The sequence below is a fragment of the Microcaecilia unicolor genome, chromosome 9 (genome assembly GCF_901765095.1).
Source record: "Microcaecilia unicolor chromosome 9, aMicUni1.1, whole genome shotgun sequence".
Taxonomy (NCBI): Eukaryota; Metazoa; Chordata; class Amphibia; order Gymnophiona; family Siphonopidae; genus Microcaecilia; species Microcaecilia unicolor.
Window position 1 is genome coordinate 88832457 of NC_044039.1, and position 20810 is coordinate 88853266.

Here is a 20810-nt window from a genome sequence, read left to right on the forward strand (position 1 = left end):
TCTTATAAACTGCCATGATGATATAACAAATGTGAAAATCAATCAATAAAATACCTAGATGCTGGAAATTGCTTACTTAAATGCGTGTGTGTTCTCATATGCACATAAATAAGTAGAATACCAGAATGTATGTGCATTCTTGCCACCTAAAATCATGCGGTTCCTTGTAGAATTGCCCCCAAAAGCCTGGGTGTGTTGAAGAATTGAAGAGCTTTAGGGTTCGATGGTCAAGTAGCTGTCTGTGAGGAGGGGAAGTACGCTGGATAATGCAGTGCCTCAGAAAAATGTTCTCCAATCCGAAAGGAATCCTTTGATCGGTGCTGGGGTGTGGGGGGGGGGGGGGGGGGGGATGGGTGCTAGAGCTGTACGGGGGATGGAATCTAACCTGTCCCTACTCATCCCTGCAAGAATTTAATTGTACCTAAAATAAAAAAATTACAGTTGGCTCTCTCAATCTCTCTCTGGGTTTGAGTCTCAGCACTGCAGGCAAGGAAGGAACAGAACTAGGAACACTCTGGTGTACACATTGAAGACTTGTCTCTGTTTTGTTGGCACTGTGTGCTGAGAGGTCACCACATGCACACGCCAAAAGGTCAGGTGACCTCTGATGCTCCTGCCTGTGTCAAAGCTGAGGCCTGCGCACCAGCCCGGGAGTAGAGAGGGTTAATGGAAGACTTTCCGCATCTGCACTGTTAAAGCAAAGAGGAGGCAGAATTCAAAGAATTTAGTATATACGAGGCTGGTGTACGTACAGCTTACACTTCCACGGGAATCCAGCAGAAACCTTTTCCACCTCCATGGGAACCCCGCAGTCCCAGAGGAGATTCCCGCAAACCCCGTTCCCATGCAGATCTCTAATGGGTGCTAGGGGAAGCATGAACAGGTTCCTCCCAGTAACACAGACACTTTGGCTGTTTGGCATTTATATCACCAACTATTTCATACAGATGCTACATATTAATAAGCAAAATTTACAAAGAAGTGTTTTCAAGAAACTAGAGATCACAGAGTAATGTTTTTGTTTTTTCTCTGGCGTTACTCATTACCAAATCGAACAGCGTTACTGAATCCTGCAATCACCAACACTGCAGATTGTTGAAAAATGTAAAGATATTTTTAAAAATTTCTTTTACAGTTGCACTTATTTACCTGCGTGCTTTTACTGTTTTCATCCTTATTTTCAAAAATGATGTTGCTGTCAGAATCGGTGGCCGGCCTGCAGTAGAGAACAAAAGAGGATGTTAGACAAAGGGAAAAGAAAATATTTATTACAAGCTTATTCTCTGTTGGTGAGAGAGAAGCTGTATAGTAGCTAGGATATTAAGAGTCTCCTCTTCCCTTAACAACCAGAGTAATAGTAACATACCAGTCGATATTCAGCCCGCAGCAGTCAGCACTCTTTTAAATGCCAGCAGCCGCAAGCAGAATTAGGCCCACATATTCAGTGCCAGGCCATGTTAGGGCACTGGCACTGAATATCTGGCCCTAATTGAGATGGCTGTGGCCACCAGAGCTTTTGTGGGTCCAGGACAATATTCAGCTGCCCCCCCCCCCCCCCAAATCTCCCACCCTTAAAAAAAAGGGGGGGGGGGACCTCAAAAAAATGAAAAAAGTAGAGGGGGAAACTGACAATCATTTACCAGTAGAAGAAGAGCAGTGTTTTTTCAATCATCCACTTGTCTCAAATTTCAAACAGAACCCCAAATCTTCTGCCAACCAGCTAAAGTGTCTCACCTGATGGCAGTAAGTTTTTCCATTTTATAGTAGTAATGTAATCTTAGTCTCCATTCTAGCAATTTAGGAACACCTGGGTCCTTTCATGCTGATGCCAAAGTAAGTTTAGCAGGATGCAGCAGATAATGAACCAAGTAAGTCTGATGTTTGCAAAGTCTAGGTATGTCCCTATTGAAAAGAAATATACCAGGGTCCCAAGGTCATACAATCTGAAATTGTAAGCTCCTTTGAGCAGGGACTGTCCTTCTATGTTAAATTGTACAGCGCTGCGTAACCCTAGTAGCGCTTTAGAAATGTCAAGTAATAGTAGTAGTAGTAAACTGGATAATTTTCTAAAAAGCTATAGCTTTCGGGCAGGTCCACTAGGTATCTCGCATAGTGCCTCTGGATCCACAATTCCTCCACCACAAGGGAGACACATGAAGATAACACTGACTTAGCAGAAGTTAAATAACAACATTAAAGAAGCTTAACATTGTTTTCTTTAACATTCTAAGTAATCCCTATTTTTGCCAAGGATTGCTTCATAAAATCCCACTCTGCAGGAGAATAGGTTACCCCAAATTCTTGCTCCCAAAGTAAATAAAAGCATGAGAAAAAGGAAACCGATATGGTTCTCCAAGCAAGTGGTTGAGAAAATAAAGGCTAAAGAGTTGGCGTTCCAGAAATACAGAAAAACTCAAGAAAAGGAACACATGGTGGAATACCGGATGAAAATGAAAGAAGCCAAGAGAGAGAGATGACTGGCAAAAGCGCAAGCGGAAGAACAAATGGCTAGAAATGTAAGGAGGGGTGACAAATATTTCTTCAGGTATATTAGTGAAAGGAGAATGACTAAAAAGGGAATTGTGAGACTAAAAGATACTGCGAACCGCTATGTGGAAAATGATGAAGAAAAAGCAGATACCTTTGTTTCAGATGGACTGGAAATAATACTATTGAGAATGAAGTGGATAGAGCACCGTTCACAGAAGAAAGTGTGTATCAACAACTTGAAAAGCTAAAGGTGGACAAAGCCATGGGATCGGACGGGATCCACCCCAGGATATTGAGGGAGCTCAGAGAGGTTTTGGCGGGTCCTCTTAAAGATTTGTTTAATATATCCTTGCAGACGGGAAAGGTTCCAAGGGATTGGAGAACGGCAGAGGTGGTCCCACTTCACAAAAGTGGTGCTAGGGAAGAAGCTGGAAACTACAGGCCGGTAAGCCTCACTTTGGTTATTGGAAAAGTAATGGAAGCGATGCTGAAGAAAAGAATAGTGAATTTCCTGGAAGCCAATAAGTTGCAAGATCCGAGACAACATGGTTTTACGAAAGGGAAATCGTGCCAAACGAATCTCATTGAGTTCTTTGGGTGACAGGAGAATTGAATCAGGGACGAGCTATGGACGTAATCTACTTAGATTTCAGCAAAGCTTTTGACACGGTTCCCCACAGGAGGCTCTTAAATAAACTGAAGGGGCTGAAGATAAGACCTGAAGTGGTGAACTGGATTAAGAACTGGTTGACAGACAGACGCCAGAGGGTGGTGGTGAATGGAATTCGCTCGGAGAAAGGAAAGGTGAGTAGTGGAGTGCCTCAGGGATCGGTGCTGGGGCCGATTCTGTTCAATATATTTGTGAGTGACATTGCCGAAGGGTTAGAAGGTAAAGTTTGCCTATTTGCGGATGATACTAAGATCTGTAACAGAGTGGACACCCGGGAGGGAGTGGAAAACATGAAAAAGGATCTGAGGAAGCTAGAGGAATGGTCTAAGGTTTGGCAATTAAAATTCAATGCCAAGAAATGCAAAGTGATGCACTTAGGGAATAGAAATCCACGGGAGACGTATGTGTTAGGCGGGGAGAGTCTGATAGGTACGGGCGGAGAGAGGGATCTTGGGGTGACAGTATCTGAGGATTTGAAGGTGACGAAACAGTGTGACAAGGCGGTGGCCGTAGCTAGAAGGTTGTTAGGCTGTATAGAGAGAGATGTGACCAGCAGAAGAAAGGGGGTGTTGATGCCCCTGTATAAGTCGTTGGTGAGGCCCCACCTGGAGTATTGTGTTCAGTTTTGGAGGCCGTATCTTGTTAAGGATGTAAAAAGAATTGAAGCGGTGCAAAGAAAAGCTACGAGAATGGTATGGGATTTGCGTTACAAGACGTATGAGGAGAGACTTGCTGAACTAAACATGTATACTCTGGAGGAAAGGAGAAACAGGGGTGATATGATACAGACGTTCAAATATTTGAAAGGTATTAATCTGCAAACGAACCTTTTCCAGAGATGGGAAGGTGGTAGAACAAGAGGACATGAAATGAGATTGAAGGGGGGCAGACTCAAGAAAAATGTCAGGAAGTATTTTTTCACAGAGAGAGTAGTGGATGCTTGGAATGTCCTCCCGCAGGAGGTGGTGGAAATGAAAACGGTAACGGAATTCAAACATGTGTGGGATAAGCATAAAGGAATCCTGTGCCGAAGGAATGGATCCTCAGGAGCTTAGTCAAGATCGGGAGGCGGGGCTGGTGGTTGGGAGGTGGGGATAGTGCTGGGCAGACTTATACGGTCTGTGCCAGAGCCAGTGGTGGGCAGCGGGACTGGTGGTTGGGAGGGAGGGATAGTGCTGGACAGACTTGTACGGTCTGTGCCAGAGCCGGTGGTTGGGAGGCAGGGCTGGTGGTTGGGAGGTGAGGATAGTGCTGGGCAGACTTATACGGTCTGTGCCAGAGCCGGTGGTTGGGAGGAGGGGCTGGTGGTTGGGAGGCGGGGATAGTGCTGGGCAGACTTATACGGTCTGTGCCCTGAAGAGCACAGGTACAAATCAAAGTAGGGTATACACAAAAAGCAGCAAATATGAGATCTTGTTGGGCAGACTGGATGGACCGTGCAGGTCTTTTTCTGCCGTCATCTACTATGTTACTATGTTCAAACCAGGTACCCTACGATCTCTAAGATGGCCAAATGTTTGGTAAATTGAAAATCCTCTCAAACATCCTCTAAAAAGGTATATGGGTCCCATCAAGCAAGGTTGAATTGCTTTGAGGACAGTAGATGTCCTCATCATACAAATGACCCCATCTAACCAAGCCATTTTGCCTCCAGGTCCTGTAAACCACAGGAACCATCCGTGGTGGGAATTCTGGATTTAAATAAATAGGTGTATAGCATGAGAACTGAAAATCCCTTATAGGACTCATGGAGGGGCATAATCGAACGGGGCGCCCAAGTTTTCCTGAGGACGTCCTCGCAGGATGTCCCGGTGAAGGGGCGGGGAAACCCGTATTATCGAAACAAGATGGTTGGCCATCTTTCGTCGGGGATGCCCAAATCTCCACATTTAGGTCGACCTTAGAGATTGTCGTCCCCGGTTTTCGGCGATAATGTAAACCGAGGATGGCCATCTCAGAAACGACCAAATACAAGCCATTTGGTCATGGGAGGAGCCAGCATTCGTAGTGCACTGGTCCCCCTCACATGCCAAGACACCAACCGAGCACCCTAGGAGGCACTGCAGTGGACTTCAGAAATTGCTCCCAGGTGCATAGCTCCCTTACCTTGGGTGCTGAGCCCCCGAACCCCCCTCAAAACCCACTACCCACAACTGTACAACACTACCATAGCCATAAGGGGTGAAGGGGAGCACCTACATTTGGGTACAGTGGGTTTGTGGTGGGTTTTGAAGGGCTCACATTTACCACCACAAGTGTAAAAGGTGGGGGGGATGGGCCTGGGTCCGCCTGCCTGAAGTGCACTGCACCCAATAAAACTGCTCCAGGGACCTGGGTATGACATTTGAGGCTGGCAAAAAATATTTTTAAAGTTGTTTTTAGGGTGGGAGGGGGTTAGTGACCACTGGGGGAGTAAGGGGAAGTCATCCCTGATTCTCTTCGGTGGTCATCTGGTCAGTTCAGGCACCTTTTTGAGGCTTGGTCACAAGAAAAAATGGACCACTTAAAGTCGGCCAAGTGCTCATCAGGGCCCCCTTTCTTTTTTCCATTACTGGCCGAGGATGCCCATGTGTTAAGCATGCCCCAGTCCTGCCTTCGCTATGCTTGACAAGCCCCCGGGAACTTTGGTTGTCCCCGCGATGGAGAGCAGTTCAGGGCGCCCAAAATCGGCTTTCGATTAGGGCGACCCTGGGAGAACGCCCATCTCCCAATTTGTGTCGAAAGATGGGCGCCCTTCTCTTTCGAAAATGAGCCCAATAGTATCCCAAATGTGAAAAGTGTGTAAAATAGTTGGAGACATCCCTTCTGACAACCGAGGGAGCTAAATCAAAAAAATTCAGAGGGACCCAACCTGCCTGAGTCTGCTCTATACGCACCAATAATTTATAATCGTGGTTTTGAAACCATTCAATGGCTGCTCTGGCTTGTGCTGCTCGGTAGTAATTCCATAATTTGGGAACACCCAGCACCCAATTTTTGGAGTCCCTTAATAGAACTGCCCTAGATAAAGCAAAGATACTTACCTGTGGCAGGTATTCTCCGAGAACAGCAGGCTGATTGTTCTTACATATGGGTCCGTGTCGGCCCAGGAATTGGCATTTTGCAAGCAAAATATAAACAAAATTTTGCCAGAGTCTTCTGGCGCGCGTGCAGCGCACATGTGAGGACTGATTTCCCGCCCGTCGCGTGAGCACGTCTAGTCAGTTAAATCAAAAAGCATATAAAGAAATAAATAACAACTCCAAAGGGGAGGTGGGCGGGTTTGTGAGAACAACCAGCCTGCTGTCCTCTGAGAATACCTGCTACAGGTAAGTACCTTCGCTTTCTCCGAGGACAAGCAGGCTGCTTGTTCTCACATGTGGGGTATCCCTAGCAACCAGGCTCACTCAAAACAATGAACACTGGTCAATTTGGTCTCGCAACGGCGAGGACATAACATAGATTGACCTAAAACCATAAACAAGTAACTGAGAGTGCAGCCTGGAACAGAACAAAAATGGGTCTAAGGGGGTGGAGTTGGATTCTAAACCCTGAACAGATTCTGCAGCACCGACTGCCCAAAGCGACTGTCGCGTCGGGTATCCTGCTGAAGGCAGTAGTGAGATGTGAATGTATGGACTGATGACCACGTTGCAGCCTTGCAAATCTCTTCAATGGAAGCTGACTTCAAAAGAGCCACTGACGCAGCCATGGCTCTAACATTATGAGCCTTGACATGGCCCTCAACAGTCAGACCAGCTTGGGCATAAGTAAAGGAAATGCAATCTGCTAGCCAACTGGAGACTGTGCGTTTTCCGACAGCGACTCCCCTCCTGTTGGGATCGAAAGAGACAAACAACTAGGCGGACTGTCTGAAGGGCTTCGTCCACTCCACGTAAAAGGCCAATGCTCTCTTGCAGTCCAAGATATGCAAACTGCTTTCGCCAGGGCGGGTATGAGGACGGGGAAAGAATGTTGGCAAGACAATAGACTGGTTCAGATGGAACTCCGACACCACCTTTGGCAGAAACTTAGGGTGAGTGTGGAGGACTACTCTGTTGTGATGAAATTTGATAAAAGGTGCATGCACTACCAGGGCCTGAAGCTCACTAACTCTACGAACTGAAGTAATAGCAACCAAGAACGTGACCTTCCAGGTCAAGTACTTCAGATGACAGGAATTCAGTGGCTCAAAAGGAGCTTTCATCAGCTGGGTGAGAACGACGTTGAGATCCCATGACACTGGTGGAGGTTTGACAGGGGGCTTTGACAAAAGCAAACCTCTCATGAAGCGAACAACTAAAGGCTGTCCAGAGATAGGCTTACTCTCTACACGGCAATGATAGGCACTAATTGCACTAAGATGAACCCTTACTGAATTGGTTTTGAGGCCAGACTCTGATAAGTGTGGAAGGAATTCAAGCAGGGTCTGTGTAGGACAAGAAAGAGGATCTAGGGCCTTGCTGTCACACCAGATGGCAAACCTCCTCCATTTGAAAGAGTAGTACCTCTTCGTGGAATCTTTTCTGGAAGCAAGACTCAGGAGACACCCTCTGAAAGACCCAAAGAGTTGAATTCTAAGTTCTCAACATCCAGACCGTGAGAGCCAGAGACTGGAGGTTAGGATGTAGAAGCGACCCCTCGTTCTGGGTGATGAGGGTTGGAAAACATTCCAATCTCCACGGTTCCTCGGACAACTCCAGAAGAAGAGGAAACCAAATCTGGTGCGGCCAGAAGGGTGCAATCAGGATCATGGTTCCGCAGTCTTGCTTGAGTTTAAGCAAAGTCTTCCCTACTAGAGGTATGGGAGGATACGCATACAGAAGGTCTATCCCCCAATGCAGGAGAAAAGCATCTGATGCTAGTCTGTTGTGGGCCTGAAGCCTGGAACAGAACTGAGGGACCTTGTGATTGATCTGAGTGGCAAAAAGATCCACTGAGGGGGTGCCCCACGCCTGGAAGATCTTGTGGCCTACGCCCATGTTCAGTGACCACTCGTGAGGTTGCATTATCCTGCTCAACCTGTCAGTTGTGTTAAGAGTCCAGAGGCACTTTGGGCCAGTTCTTATCTACAGTACCCCTGTTTTGTGGGCACCTGGGGCAGCTGACCTTTTGGACTATAGGCAAAAGAAGTACCCCCAGCCCTGATCAACCTGAGAACAGAAAACTTGATCCAGAAATCAAACCTAGGTACCACTGCATGGCTGGCCTCTTTTACATACTTCATACGCTCTAGGACAAGTTCAAGCAAAATGAAGGATTTTACTAGCTCTGCAGATTATCATCATCATAGAAAGTAAAAACAACAAAGATAAGAGGTTTTGTTCTTGAGATGGAGTGCTGAGTCTGTGATCATGAGAGCTCTTGTTCATGAAATAAAGATGTTCAAGTGAAAAAGGAAAATGGAAAGTAACGGACTAATGTACAGTTCACATTTTGAAACTAGTTGTATATCTCGCTGTTTTTTTAAGTGTATCTCACCTAAGCAGCAGCACCTACTGCGGAAGCTCCATCTATCTATACATAAGTACATAAGTACTGCCATACTGGGAAAAGACCAAGGGTCCATCAAGCCCAGCATCCTGTCTCCGACAGCGGCCAATCCAGGCTTCAAGAACCCGGCAACCCCCCCTCCCCCCCCCAAAAAAAATTTGTTTTTAATTAATAATGTTCAATGGACTTTTCCCTCAGGAATCTGTCCAAACTCCCTTTAAATTCCGTAAGGCCAGCTGCTGTCACTACATTCTCCGGCAACAAGTTCCAGAGTCTAATTACACGCTGAGTAAAGAAAAACTTTCTCCTATTTGTTTTAAATCTACCATATTATAACTTCATCTTGTGTCCCCTGGTTTTGTTGTTGTTTGAAAGTGTAAACAAACACTTCACGTCTGTCCACTCTAATCCGCTCATTATCTTGTAGACAAAGACACACACACATACATGTGTTCCATACAGCGCCTATTACCCTAACAAGGAACACTTTACCAAGTCTTTTCATACCCAGTCCCCTAAGAGACATGCATGAGTTTGCAAATGGAAGAAGGGGAAATGCGCAATTTTGTCACACTATTAAGCATGCACTTTTCAACTTTTGTCTTAGCTTCTCTCTCCTACATTACTTACAAGAAAGACTGAGAGAAGACGCCTTCTTCATCATCATCGTCATCACTAGAATCCTCATGAGATCCACTGCACTTGGTACTGGATATCTCACATGACGTGCTCCATTCCACAGAACTGGTCAGGATTGGGGGAGGGGCATTTGTTTCCACATCATCAATCATGCCCAATTCATTGTGCAGGCTTTGCTCACAACTGGACGACACTTGCTGCATCTCAGAAGTATCCGATATATGTTTGCTAGGAATTGGGCATTGATGCTTTTCAATCCAGGCATTGTAGTAGCGCACAATGTTCTCATGGTTCAACCGGGAAAGCAGGGTAACTTCTCCTTTAATTCTGCGGAACTGCTTGCTAGTGGGATTGATCTGAACACGTTTAACAGCGTAGTAACAGCCATCTAGCTTGTTCTGCACCTAGCAACAAAAATAGAGCATTTCTCAGTCACTAATCCAGCAATGAAAATAGACGGTGAAGGCAAAGAAAAACTACAGTGCTTCCCAGAGACACAAGCAACAATGAACACACACTGTGCATCACTAAGGCTTATCCAGCAATAAAATAAAAATTAAAAAGGACATGGCATTTCAGTGAGATTTATCCAGCAGTAGGTGCATGAGCCTGAATGCGAAAAGGCGAGTAATTAAAGGTTTAAAAAATAATATCTGAAACAAAGGTATCTGCCAAATGCAAAAGAAACAGCCAGACTAACTTTACACTCATTTTTTAACCAATAAACTTCTTCACTGTTATTTATGTAGGTAATTTTCTGTATAACCTTAAGTGCAAACTTTTAAAAATGCAAAGTAAGGGAATGACTGCCAACCAGAGACAATGTAGGGGCGTAGTTACCTAGATAAAGCTGCATGTACCACCCATCTATGTTCTTCTGTGGCATCCTGGTTAGACTACTGTAACATCGTCTGTGCAGGTTTTCCCTCCTCAAAAACTACAGTCTGTTCAAAATACCTCTATTAGGTTACTCACACATGCTGACCAACACGATCACGTTACCCCACACTTAGTTCACCACGTTACCCAACCTGGGACTTTACAAGTTCTATCACTGGATTCTAGTAAGTCTATTTTTGCCTCAAAACCCTCTATTTTTACGCTTGATTCCTTCTGGGTCGCACTGGCCCAAATGGAGAATTCTTTGTCTCAGAAATTTGAGTCGTTATTTGTGCAATTAGCTGATCATGCTGGTAAAGTTACTCTAATGGAACAGAAGATTTTGGCATTGGAAAATAGACTTGGTATTATGGAAAAGGATGTTAAAAAAAGGTGATTAATAAACAAACTATGTTGGTTAAGGGGGATGAAGATTTAAATAGGAACATTGAAAATATGGAAAATATTCTCAGAAGGAAGACATTGTGTATTCTGAATTTCCCAAAAGTCCCCTCTGTAGCACTTCTCTTTATGTTTAAACGTTATCTTACTGAAATTTTTAAAGTGCCTAAACAAGCTTGTCCACCAATATCTCAGATATATCATCTACCACCTTACCTGAAGAAAGAGACTGGTCAACCAGTAACATCAAATTTAGAAGCTTCATTTGACATTTTAAATTTGACTCAGACTTTGGAAGAGGACAATAAAGGGGTTAAGCCTTCAACTTTAATTGTGAACTTTGTCCTGGAGCCTGATCATGATTGGGTTCCACGTTTAATTTTTCGTCATCAAGATGTCCTCTTCTTAAATTCTAAGATAAGAATTTTTCCAGACATTGCCAGGGCTACACAGAGGCGTAGGCAACTTTTCCTAAAGTTGAGACGTGGAGGGGCATTTTCGAAAGGGACGTCAAGTTGCGATTTGGACATCCTTGCAAAATGGCAAAATCCAGGGGCGTGGAAACCCATATTTTCAAAACAAGATGGACGTCCATCTTTCATTTCAAAAATACTGTCAGAGACATCCAAATCCTTAAATTTGGACATCCCTGGATTTGGTCGTCCCTAGACATGGACGTTTCTGACTTTCAGCAATTTTCGAAACCAAAGACAAAGACGGCCAAATGCAAGCCATTTGGTCTTGGGAGGAGCCATCATTTATAGTGCACTGGTCCCCCTGACATGCCAGGACACCAACTGGGCACCCTAGGGGGCACTGCAGTGTACTTCATAAATTGCTCCCAGGAACATAGCTCCCTTACTTTGTGCGCTGAGCCCCCCAACCCCCCCCCCAAAACCCACTACCCACAACTGTATACCACTACCATAGCCCGTACGGGTGAAGGAGGCACCTATATATGGGTATAGTGGGTTTGTGGTGGGTTTTGGAGAGCTTGCTGTTCCCTCCACAAATGTAACAGGCAAGGGGGGTATGGGCCTGCGTCTATCTGTCTGAAGTGCACTAGAGTACCCACTAAAACTGCTCCAGGGACCTGCATGCGCTGTCATGGACCTGAGTATGACATCTGAGGCTGGCACGACATATTTTGAAAGATGTTTTTTGAGGGTGGGAGGGGGTTAGTGACCACTGGGGGAGTAACAGGAGTTCATCCCCGATTCTCTCCGGTGGTCATCTGGTCATTTCGGGCACCTTTTTGTGCCTTAGTTGTAAGAAAAACAAGTCCGGGTGAAAACGTCCAAGTGTTCGTCAGGGATGTCCTTGTTTTTTTTTATTATGGGTCAAAGACGTCCAAGTGTTAAGCACCCCCCAAGTCCTGCCTTCGCTACGCCTCCGACACGCCCTCTTGAACTTTGGCCGTCCTTGCGACGGAGTACAGTTGGAGGGTTTGGTGGGGGGGGGGGTTATGCGGGGGGTAGGGGGGCATAAGTGGTAAATGAAAATTCTTGATGGCACCTTTCATATACAGGCCCTATTCTGTTCTTGTTACCTAGTGAAATGTTTTTGTGGTTTTGGCATTCTGTAACATATTGTGTTGTGCCAATAAACAATATTAAAAATAAAATACAGATTTGGACGACCCTGGGAGAAGGATGTCCATCTTCCGATTTATGTCAAAAGATGGACATCCTTCTCTTTTGAAAATGAGCCCACAAGTGTGTTGCAACTAGGAGGGATATTTTGGTTAAACTTTTCTTGAATTCTTTGAAATATATCTTTTTTTCATCCAGATAATTTAAATTTCTTAGTACCAGAAGTGTTGGATCACCTGTATGACCTGTATCTAATATTACAACATCTACTCCTTGATTGATATGATTATGCTGAGTTTTGCTTTTTAGATTGCTTCTATTTTCTTTCAATATCCGCGATAGATACTTTCCTTGAATTGTGCCTTGCTCCCTCAATTTTGTGGACTGTAAGACATTGCAATAATAATCTATATTTCTTTATATTATTATTTCATGTAATCTGTGTTTGGTGATATTGCTCTGACTTTTCCTGTATCAAGAGTTTTCCTTGGAATTGTATTTACAAATTCTTATAAATTAAAAAAAATAAATAAATGTATCGTGTTCTAAACTTTTAAGACTTATGATTTTCATACAATATTTTATGACTGTACTCTCCTCTTGTTTCATCATTTGGCATATTATTTGCATCTGTTTTAAGTACTTGCATGTGCATGGTTTCAATTTATTTATTTAGTTGTGAGATAAAGTTTGATTTTAACTGTATATATGTTCTGATTGAACAGTATAGCCCCTGACACAGCCTCTCGGAAGGGAAAACGTGGCCACATCGGGCATCTTGAGCACTGAATATCTGTTTCTTCAATATAGTGGTCTGCTCTGTTCTGTTTGTGGACTGTTCACATGCAGATCGCTGCCTCTATGTTGTACTATTACTGTTTCTGTGGAAAAACCTGGACTAAGCCTGACTGACATGGGTGCAAAACATGCACTGCCTCTATATGTTGAAGGAAAGATTTAAAAAATAACATCATACTGATGGAGGTTTCCAGACTTGTAGGACATGCGTTGCTGTATTTTGTAATGTTTGGAGTCTTTTTCAATCAGTTTTTGAAACATCAGTGTAAACAGCATTACAATAATCGAAATGAGATTCTACAAATGCATGGAATAGTGTATATAAGGTATCCTGGTTTAAATAACACACTGATCTAAGTTTAGAGAGGGCTATTTCAAGACTGATGAGATGAGCTTAACTGCCAACACAGTTTGACTCCCTTACACTGAGGGTGATGCAGAAAGCTAGCATGAGTAGAAGCATGCAGTTAATGAGCATTCTGCACGCATTTTACTGGCCACATGATGAAGAAAGGGATTCACTGTGGCAATTCACTGTGGTGGTACACATCAGCATATTAAAATGCATAGTAATGAGGCTATTAGCTATTCTGCCACGATGCAGAGAAAAACAGAAGATTTTCAGATGAGCACACGCAAGAAAGTGAACGCTAGGTCTGGGGTGGTGTAAAATTGCTGGTTCTTGTGTGGTAGCATCTGCATAGTTTTTTGTTGTTTTTTTTACTTGAGTGTACGTAATACTGCCTATGACAAATGGGAATTTATGTTCAGCACAGAATTTTCAGTGCAGAAGTTTGAACAAGCATAAAAATGTGAGTTAAATTTAAAAAAAAACAAAAAACAATGGGTTTTTTTGGTGCTTATGATGAGCATTTATGGGCATAATTTCATAACCTAGAAACTGTTGTCATATCACTGTCTATTTGCTGAAATAAGTTTGCTGCACTTGTGTTTTTGCTGGATTTAGATTAAAGTGAACAGATTTGTTGTGCACAGGTTCTGTGATTTGATTTGGAGTACAGTGGCTTCAGCAGGTTCTGCAGACCAGTTTGGAGTATAGTAGTTTGAGCTCAAGTTCTGAGATACTATTTAGAGTACAAAAATGCCTTTCTTTCTTTCTTTCTTTCTTCACAATGCAAGGGAGTCATCAATGGTGACTATGCAGTTAAGAACTAAAAAAAAAAAAAAGATAAGCATAGGTTGAAAAAAAAAAAGGGAAGGAGGCAATGAAAACAAGGGTAAGGGGGGGCCCTTTTATGTAGCCACGTACGTACGTCCCTATACGTGCAAATTTTGAACTACTGCCTGGCTACCGCATGGCCCAGGTGGTAATTTCATTTTTTATGTACATCCACTAAGCGCGCCGGAAATTTTACAGCACTCAGTGCTAACCGGGCAGTAATCAGCATTGTACATGCATAGACCATTACCGCCCGGTTAACACATGAGACTTTACCACTAGGTCAATGGGTGGCGGTAAGGTTTCAGGCCCAAAATGGATGCGCGCCAATTTGTATTTTGCTGCACGTCCATTTTCGGCCAAAAAAAAAAAAGGTATTTTTTTTACAGGCGCGCTGAAAAATGGACCTGCGCGCATCCAATACACGTGTCTACACCAGCACATGCCATTTTTTGGCGCACCTTAATAAAAGGACCCTTCAGTGGGTAAATAGGAAAGAAAGAAATTTAGGAGGGAGATGGGTCAAAAGCCTCAGTAAATGTTGGACCCAGCGGGAAGAACAGAAAAGAAGGGCGGAAGGAACAGATGGACATAGGGCAGAAATAAGATGCTGGCAGGCTGGACCGGGATAGGGGTAAAAGGAAGAAAGAGAGAAGAATAGATGTTTGACTAGTGGGGATGCGGGGGTGGGGGGAGCAGAGATGACCGAGGGAAGAGAGGATAGATGTTGGACGTTCCTTTATTTATTTTCAAATTTGTTTATTGGGTGTTGTCATTCATCTTACATATAGTAAAGGTGGTTTTACATGTTAATTGAACGTTGTTACTTTGTACAAACGTAATCACTCGCACATTGCTTATTCTACTGCCGATCTCATCTACTTATATGCTAGACAACAAAATTGCTAGGAAATAAACCACCTTATCTAACCTATATTATCACCTACCAAACTAAACTGTGTATAACCATTACCCACATCAATCCCTCCCTACCCCCCTCCCTATTTCTTCCCCCCCCCCCCCCCCTCCAAAAACCCATCCCTCTATCTGCTCCACCCCGGGAGATTGATTAGGTTAACTCTTTGTCAGTGTCTCTAGTCATCAGTCATTAGAGGTTGAGAATACGATTTCTGCCCCCCCTTAGGTATTGTCTGCCAGAATGGATGCCAATTCTGAAGAAATCTTTCTCTGTGAAGCTGGAGTCTTGTTGGAGCTCTGCCAATCGTCGTTCAAATTTCATAAAGTCCATCATGCAGCTATGCCATTGCTGTAAAGTAGGCGCTTTATTTGTAATCCACTCTCGGAGAATAATTTTCTTCGCCACTACTGTGGCTCTGTGTGTAAAACTCTTAAATCCTGCTGGATAGGGTCTAATCACTGTAACTTGTCCAAACAACAGCCTAGCTTCTCTTCGCCATGTCGCACCCCACATTGCTGTTATGGCTTGCAGTAGTGTTTTCCAAAACTGTTGAATTGGTGGGCAGGACCAAAACATATGGCCCAAGAGTGCTCCAGGAGCCGCACATTTGGGGCATGCCCCATCCGGGGAGACCCCCATGTGAAACGCCCTCCTTGGTGGGATATGTGTTCGTAACGCAAACTTGTATTCCATTTCACTATAGGTTATCAATTTTGAAGATCTCTGAATCGAGTATATGTAATCCTTGAGTAATTGTGGTGTTATCTTAATTGACAGGTCCAAACTCCAAGCCTGGGCTAGTGATTGATAATCTATCTCCATAATCATGTCTCTTATATGCCTATGATGCATTTTCATTGGCACTTTAGTTTGTGCCTGCAGTGAATAAGCAGACGAAAGTTCTTCTTGCACATCCTCCGTGAGGTGTTCCCTAGGCAAGCTGTTTATGTAATGGCGGAGCTGCATATAATGGAAATAGTCTCCAATCGGTAAGGCAAACTGGCTTTGAAGATCTTTAAAGGATTTCAACTGACCCTTTTCCGTCAGGACCTGTAAGATATACACTAAGCCTTTGCTTTTCCAACTCCGAAACGCGCGATGTAGTTCCCCAGGAGGGAATTGGGGATTGCCACATATAGACAGGAAGGGAGTGATGTTGCTTGAAAAATGATGATATCTGCAAGTCCACTGCCATACCGCTTTTGCGGTGGGAAGTATGTCCGACCATTGTAAAGCATCTAAGTTTTCCCCACCTTTTCCATGTAATAGGCTACTAAAATGCACTCCATTCGTTAAAGAGATTTCTAGCTCTGTGTCTGAAAACTCGGAGGTGGTCCTGTACCAGTCTGAGATATGTCTCATGCCGCTGGCCACCGTGAGATGACATATACTCAATAGCCCGAGTCCTCCAAATTCACGTGGTATCTGCAAAGTTGAAATCGCTATGCGTGGCTTCCTTCCTCTCCAGAGGAACCGCTGAATCCTCTTGTTCAATGACTTTTCATCTTCTCTGCGCAGGTATAGTGGTAGGGTCTGAAAAATGTATAGCCATTTCGGCACTATCATCATGTTATATAGTGAGATGCGACCCATAAGTGACAGGGGTAGGGTTTCCCACAAGCTAAGCTTTAAACTCGTAATAGCCAGCAACGGTGTGATGTTCTCTTGGTACAGTCTCGATAGATCTTGAGTTATATACGTGCCTAAGTATTTGATCTTGTCTCCCGCCCAGGTCAGAGGAAATGTTGAGGCATCTGGCTTGTTTTGTGCAGGGTATACCTCCAAAGCCAAGGACTTCTGTGCATTCAAGGTAAAGCCCGAGAGGTGCCCAAAGTTCTGTATTATCTCTAACACCCTGGACAAGGCACTATATGGGTGTGTTGTGATTACCATTAAATCGTCTGCAAAGGCAAGTGCTTTGATTACCTTCCCCCCTACCTGCACTCCTGGTACTCCACCCATATTCTTTAGTGCTCGCAGTAGTGGCTCCAGTGATAATATGAATAGTGCTGGGGAAAGTGGGCAGCCCTGTCTTGACCCCCTTAGGATCTTGAATGGGTTTGCTTTGATACCATTCACCAGTATAGTGGCCATGGGTTCTGTGTAAAGCGCCTGCACTGCCCTATAAAACCAGCCATTAAAACCCATATATTGAAGGACTGTAAAGAGGTATTTCCACCCCACCTGGTTGAATGCTTTTTCTGCGTCAATTGAATAAAGATTTGTTGGGGTCTCTGTCAGTTGGCCTGTAGCCATCGCCAACAGGAGTCGGCGTACGTTTTTTGCTGCTTGCCTGGACCTGATGAATCCTACTTGTTCCTCCCCTACTAACCTTGGTAAAACCTCTGCCAGTCGACTGGCTAATACCTTCGCCAAAATCTTTTGATCTAAATTTAAAAGGGAGATGGGTCTATAGGAACCCGCTTGGTCCTCTGGGCGTCCCGGTTTCAATATCAATGTGATCAGGGCAGAGTTTGCGTGCAGTGGAAACCTCCCCTCACCGACAGCCTGATCTAAATAATCACATAGTGAAAGATAAGATGAGCTAGGCAGCATTTTATAAAATTCCCCTGAATACCCGTCAGGTCCCGGGGCGGATCCCGTTGGTAGGGATTTAATTACTGCCTGTATCTCTTTGATATCTAGTGGCGCTGCCAAAGCTTCTATCTCTGCCTTGGTTAATTTTGGTATATCTGCCCTATCAAGGAAATCTCGAATAGCCTCGTCCTCCGGGTCTTGGGAAGCTGTGTAGAGGGAGGAGAAGTAGCTGGTAAGTATTCCTGCTATCTTTTCGCTTTTATTGTGGATAATTCCCTTGTCATCTTTAAGGGTAATTATGGGTCTACGGGGTCCCCAAGCCGTTACCAGCCTCGCCAACATTGCCCCCGTCCTATTGCCATACTTATTCAATTTAAATTTTTGCCAAGCTAATGCTCTACTACTACGCTCGTGAAGTAAGGTATTTAAGGTTTAATAGACGGGTGTTTGATAAGCTGTGACTTGGCTTTCTTCAGACTATGCTCTAGCCTTAAAATCGCTATGGAATGTTTCTTCCTTCTCGCATAGGCAAAGGCGATTATCTCGCCCCGTAATACCACCTTTGCGGCCTCCCAGAAGACCCCAGGTTTATCCTTATATTCTTTATTATGGAGGGCGTAATCTTCCCATTTCTTTTGTATAAATTCTTTGAATTCTCTATCTCGGCACAGATATGCTGGGAATCGCCAACCCCTTTGTTGTTGATAGAAACTTGGGGCCTCTATATCAATCCACACTATGGTGAAATTAGGCCTTACCTGCTAATTTTCTTTCCTCTAGACCCTCCAGACCGGTCAAGACGCTTGGGTTATGCATGCCTACCAGCAGAGGGAGACTGAGAAAACTAACTTCAAACTGAGTACATATAACCTGTGCTAGCCCTCTATCTCCAGTATACAGTTAGCAAAGCAGAGAAACACATCCCTGTAACAGTAACTCCGAAACTAATAAAACCCCTGTACCTGGAAAACTAATAGGTAAACACCAACAGTGTGCTTAAACAGATGAAACGCTCAGGCGTCCCACTCTGCAGAACATTAGAGTCAAAGAAAATGTCTCCGACCATACTGAATATCAAATGAACAGACATAGCAGAACACGGCTCAAAATACTTCTGATAACTGACCCGGCTGAAAATTACTTTTGCTGAATTACTTCTGATACGAACCAGGGTGGGCTCTTGACCGGTCTGGAGGGTCTAGAGGAAAGAAAATTAGCAGGTAAGGCCTAATTTCACCTTCCTCAGCAACCCTCCAGACCGGTCAAGACGCTTGGGAAGTACCAAAGCAGTAGACACATTAAGGGTGGGACCCACGAAAAGCAGAAGACAACACAGCCGCTCCAAACCGAGCATCCTCTTTTGCCTGCACATCAATTCTATAATGCTTTACAAAAGAATGAATGGACGACCACACCGCCGCCTTACAAATGTCCTGAGGGGGAATAAAACTACTTTCCGCCCAAGAGGCGGCTACCCCCCGAGTAGAGTGTGCCTTCAGTACCGAGGGAACTGCCCGACGTTTCAACAAATACGCCGAGGCAATAGTCTCCTTTAACCATCTAGCCAAAGTGGCCTTGGAAGCCGCTTCCCCCTTTCTGGGACCTCCATACAAAATGAACAAACGATCCGACGCTCGGAAGTCCTGCGTTCTGCTCAAATACGACCGCAAAATGCGTCGAACATCTAACTTAGCCAAACGGCGTTGAGAGAGATCACCCGACCTATCCCCCAACACTGGTAACGAAATCACCTGATTAACATGAAAGGAGGATACCACCTTAGGAACAAACGAAGGAACTGTCCGCAAAGTCACTTTCTCCTTAGCCAAGGAGAGAAAAGGCTCTCTACAAGACAAAGCCTGTAGCTCCGAAATTCTACGCGCCGAAGCAATGGCCACCAGAAACACTGTCTTTAACGTAAGATCTTTACACGAGATGGACGCCAACGGTTCAAACGGAGGACCTACCAGAGCCTCCAACACCAAATTCAAATCCCAAGGCGGAACCGTCGGCCGACGAGGTGGACGAAGCAACTTGACAGCTTTCAAGAACCGCCCCACGTCCGGCGAAGCCGCCAAGGAAATCCCCTGAATCTTTCCACGGAAACAAGACAACGCTGAAACCTGCACTTTCAGGGAAGAGAGCGAGAGCCCCCTGTCCAGACCGTCCTGCAGGAACTCCAAAACTTCCGCGATGGAAACCCGTAGAGGAACATACTGCCGCTCTTGACACCAGTTCTCAAAAATGCGCCACACCCGCACATAAGCCAAAGAAGTAGACCTCTTACGAGAACGCAGCATGGTATCAATTACCCTGGCTGAAAAACCTTTCTTCCTTAATCTGAGCCTCTCAAGAGCCAGGCCGTAAGCGAGAATGGAGCAGGGTCGGCCATCTCGATCGGCCCCTGAACCAATCTCACCCTGGAGCCCAACGGAATGGGATCCTGCACCAATAACCGAACCAGGTCTCCGTACCACGGACGTCGAGGCCAATTGGGCGCAATCAGAACCACTAGACCTGCATGGTGCCCGATCCGCTGCACCACGCGGCCCACCAGCGGCCATGGCGGAAATACATAAAGCAACTGCTGAGTCGGCCACGGGAGCACTAACGCGTCGATGCCCTCGGCCCGAGGATCTCTTCGACGACTGAAGAAGCGAGGGGCCTGAGCGTTGTCGGCCGATGCCATGAGATCCAGCACCGGCCGCCCCCATGCCAACACCAGTCGATTGAACACTGAGGGATGGAGGGACCACTCTCCGGGGTCTAACGTGTGTCTGCTTAGGAAATCCGCGCTCACGTTGTCCACCCCTGCCACGTGGCCCGCCGAGATGCTCTGCAGATGAGCTTCTGCCCACAACATTAACTCCGCCGCCTCCACAGCTAACGCTTGGCTCTTCGTTCCCCCCTGCCGATTTACATAAGCGACGGCCGTGGCATTGTCGGAAAGAACCCTGACTGCCTTGCCTTCTATCAGGCTGTGAAAGGACCGAAGAGCCAACCGAATTGCTCGAGTCTCCAGGCGATTGATGGACCACGATGCTTCCTCCACCGTCCAAAGTCCTTGAGCTACCTGCCCCAGGCAATGCGCTCCCCAGCCCGAGAGACTCGCATCCGTGGTCAGAACCGTCCAAGTGGGAGAGTCCAGCGGCATTCCTTTCACCAGATTCGGAGAGTGTAGCCACCAGCGAAGGCTGCGAAGGGCAACCCCCGACAGAGGGAACCTCTCCT

General features: G+C 45.2%; 1 protein-coding gene across 1 annotated transcript in view; it reads right to left on the bottom strand.

The window, feature by feature from the left end:
- Positions 1 to 20810, bottom strand: part of EIF2AK4 (eukaryotic translation initiation factor 2 alpha kinase 4) — a 285849-nt gene that overhangs the window by 194484 nt on the left and 70555 nt on the right. Inside the window, exons 12-13 of the mRNA XM_030213680.1 lie at positions 9263 to 9675; positions 1150 to 1216 (exon numbers count right to left, since the gene is read on the bottom strand). Coding sequence (XP_030069540.1) covers positions 1150 to 1216; positions 9263 to 9675 — 480 coding nt within the window. The remainder of the gene's footprint in view (positions 1 to 1149; positions 1217 to 9262; positions 9676 to 20810) is intronic.